The sequence below is a fragment of the Prorops nasuta genome, unplaced genomic scaffold, assembly GCF_024137725.1.
Source record: "Prorops nasuta isolate Cenicafe-Biocafe unplaced genomic scaffold, Cenicafe_Pnas_1.2 PNAS00035, whole genome shotgun sequence".
NCBI classification, from domain to species: Eukaryota; Metazoa; Arthropoda; class Insecta; order Hymenoptera; family Bethylidae; genus Prorops; species Prorops nasuta.
Genome location: NW_027116832.1, coordinates 2,091,228 through 2,095,030, shown reverse-complemented (window position 1 = coordinate 2,095,030; position 3,803 = coordinate 2,091,228). Strand labels below are relative to the sequence as shown.

Below are 3,803 nucleotides of genomic sequence, written 5' to 3'. Positions count from 1 at the left end.
TAAGTTCAAAGAAACCGAATCTGTGCTCAAGTGCCAAAGTGCCTATAGTTAATTAAGAATATAAAGATGCATTTAAGTTTATACTATGTAAACGCGAGCCGTGGTATTTGAATTTATTTTTGTAATACTAGATTAAGTTTTCATTGTAAAATTTAAAAACGTAAGAGTGTTAGTTGATTGGAATGAGAGATGATAATGGCAAGAGGGAGTGTGAAAGCAATGCCGTTATCATGCTAGGAAGTGGCGCCGCTAGTGGCGAAGCAGCATGAGACGCAGCCGCGCTCACCGTCGTCGCTTCTCCTCAGACGCGTATAGCATACGAGAGAGAGAGCATCCCCGAGTCTATCCAAGAGTTTGAAAAATAGTATAAGAGAAAGAGATACAATTTGTTATTTAATAAATAAACGATCTGGTGTTAAAAGAGACTAAAAGTGTTTTCTGTCCAGCCAAGTCCTACATAAATATAATTTAAGGAATCAATGGATGAAGGGATCATGTGTCAAATATGTAATGTGTGTTTTTAGTAAATTAGAATTCAAATTTTCACGTATACGATACAATTGGCATCGCAAAAATTATAAGCCAAAAACGGTAATGTAGAAAGTAGACATGCTAGGCCGGTTCTGGCCCCCCCCCACTCCTGTCCACTCGGCTGAGCCTGGTTGCGAGGTAGTGGGGGGAGCCAAGAAGTGCTAAGCGGTGGTGGTGGGGGAAATCGGAGGCTCCACGTGAGCTCGCAGCAAGTATGGGCGAGAGGGTTGCGGGGGTGCGGGAGGATACTTGCAGCATTTTGACATCACACCCCCACTCCTCTGACGTCAGGTCTCAGTTAGTAAAAGCAATTTCCTAGATGGTAAAACAGATTCTCCCTGCGTTTTTTTTTTGCTCGCGTAACCTTGAATCTTTGCAGCATGCTACTACCCCGTTGAACCCCCTTTACCCTAAATGTAGCTGAGTATGTTACTTTTTTCCATAGCTCAGCAATTTTTGAACTAATATATAATAGCATGCACAAACACACAATTAATTCAAAGCATACTTGGTGCAATGTACTGTTCCGTTTTCTCGGTTAAATAAATCCGAGGATAGGGGCCAGGGGACGCGTCAGTTTAACACAAATTTTTCGAAAGATCGTAATCAAAACGATGGTTCCTACATTCGTGGACTTTCAAGGGTTTCGATTGAAAGATAATTCTTTTATAGTGAAAGAGTTTGCAGTTTTGCGCGATAAAAAAGTGTTTCACATTTTATTTTCACCACCATTTCCATATTCTTGGTTAAATGAGGCAGAGATAAAACAAGCAAAGTAAGTGAAATTGTTTAATTAAAACAGAAGCTTTTTACTGTAATATTTTTATTTTTACTTCTAGCTGGTTATATTATAACCATCACGGCTTAAATTGGACAGATGGCTATTCACCGTATTATAGGTATAAAGATGTTATAAGGAAATATGTGATAAATGAAGAAGAACAACAAGAGATATTCGTGAAAGGACTAGAAAAAAGGAATTGGCTTAGTGGTATCTCTGATTATACAATAAGTAATGCAGATGAATGCGAGTGGGGAGATTTCAAATTGAAAGACAGCAAAGACAAGTTGGATCTTTCTATGTGCATGAATCATGAAGGTTTATGTGCATTGAAAAATGTTTATTTTATGAAATGTATGTATGAAAGAGAAATGTACAATAAATAAGAAACAAAATAAAATTACGTTTCAGTTATTTAAGCAGATTCCTACAACAGTCTTTTTGAAACGATTTTTAACACGTGTTTAAATTGAAGAATAAGCATATCGAGTTTCTACAGTAATTCTATTTTAAAACTAATTTTTACATACACACACATACACGCACACACACACATACCAATTGATGACTAAGTATATTAAATTTCATCTCAATATGTGAATTATAAAAAGATGTATCATGGATGAAATGTTTCACTCATTCCACTATAATCGGACTCGAATCAATCTTCCTCTTCTCCCATTTTTCGCATCAATTTTACATTCTCAAAATGTATACCGAACTTCGAAAAAAGTTTAGCTTAATTAAAACTGAGCACGAGTACTCTACATGGGTACGTGAATGTCGTGACCGTATCCAGGAGCTGAGGAACGATAATCGGAATGCATCAGTGGGTACACGACAGAAACATTTTGCTGAAATCGCGAACATCAAGTGCCTTCTGCTTCGTGCATCAAAGGATAAAAGCTCCATTAAATTTGGTTCTGGTTCTCATAATGCGGGAGAACTTATCTGGGAGGAGCTCGATTCAGCGTTTAATAGCCGAATATGTAGTGGTATGGTGATAAATAGTAGTTACATAGAACCACGCAGCTTTCTATTAGATGCAGAAGAAATTGTGTACACCCGTGTAAACCAAGTATTTGATAGTGTAAATAGTGTTAAGATAAACTGTGTATTTAATGGACAATTTGTTTCTAAGGACATTAGTGATGATAAGCATGTATGTACAAAGAATAGCGTATTGTATAAAACTGATAATTTTAAGGAATGGTATAGGCTAAATATTGTAGAGATTTTACTAAAAGAGTTGAGTGAGTTTCAAGAACGTGATAGTGGTTGGGCTCTGGAGAAAATTCTGAGTTTAATAGTTAATATTAATCATTACAATCCACTACATGCTGGATGCAGAATTGAGCTTCCAGCCGCTATTTTACATAAAAAAGCTGTGATAAACATAGACAATGAAGATAGCGCATGTTTCGCATGGGCTGTGACAGTGGCACTATTTCCAGCAATTCCACCTGCCAAATCCTACCGAATATCCTCCTATCCACATTATCGGTCTGTTTTAGATGTAGGAAGTATAACGTTTCCGACCACTCTAAAACAAATTCCGAAATTTGAGGTGGATAATGACATTTCAGTTAATGTCTTTACCATGGAGGAGGTAGAGGAGGAACATGATTGTAAAGCCAAAGTGAACATTGTACCGCTTCAGATAACAAAGATGAAACGTTCTAGGCATGTTAACCTCCTCCTCATCACGGATGACCAGGGAACTGCACACTTTCTTTGTATAAGAAATCTTCCAAGGTTGATAAGCAGCCAAATAAGTAAAAGAGAACACAGTGCTCATATTTGTGATCGGTAAGTAAGAATTATACTAGAGATATTAATATTTTATAAAAAAATACTAATAATATCAATAATTCATTTCAGCTGTTTACACTATTTCCGTACTGCAGATAAGCTACAGTCGCATGAGAGGGATTGTGTGCAGCTTAATGACAACCTGCACGTAATTCTACCAAGGAAAGCTGAAGACTGCTGGGTATCTTTTAAAAACCAGAAGAACAGTGAAAGAGTGCCGTTTGTCGTCTATGCAGACTTTGAATGTTTACTACAGAAAATTGACAATAGTAGTAATAGTAGTAAAAATAGTTACGATTATCAGAAACATGTACCTTTTAGTGTAGGGTATTATTTGAAAAGTGCTCGCGATGCGTCACTCTCATGTTATAATTCACATCGAGGTGCTAATTGCATCGAATGGTTCGTATGCGAGCTCGAGAGCATTGCACGCATCGTCAGCGAAAAATTGAAGACTGTAATACCGATGAATACTCTTAGTGATGTTGAAATTTCGCGGCACTACAGTGAACCTAATTGTCACATTTGTGGAAAACCGTTTCTTCCAAATCAAGTGCGTATTCGCGATCATGATCACCAAACTGGTAGATATAGAGGACCGGCTCATAATAATTGCAACTTAAACTTTAAAGACTCGCATGTTATTCCCGTAATATTCCATAATTTATCCGGCTATGAT

General features: G+C 37.2%; 1 protein-coding gene across 1 annotated transcript; it reads left to right on the top strand.

Moving 5' to 3' along the window:
- Nucleotides 1-1,145: 1,145 nt before the first annotated feature.
- LOC136783792 (uncharacterized) lies at nt 1,146-3,125 on the top strand. The gene is made up of 3 exons (XM_066744061.1): nt 1,146-1,306; nt 1,371-1,666; nt 1,924-3,125. The coding sequence occupies exons 1-3, from the start codon at nt 1,146-1,148 to the stop codon at nt 3,123-3,125; spliced, it is 1,659 nt and encodes a 552-aa protein (XP_066600158.1).
- Nucleotides 3,126-3,803: the final 678 nt, after the last annotated feature.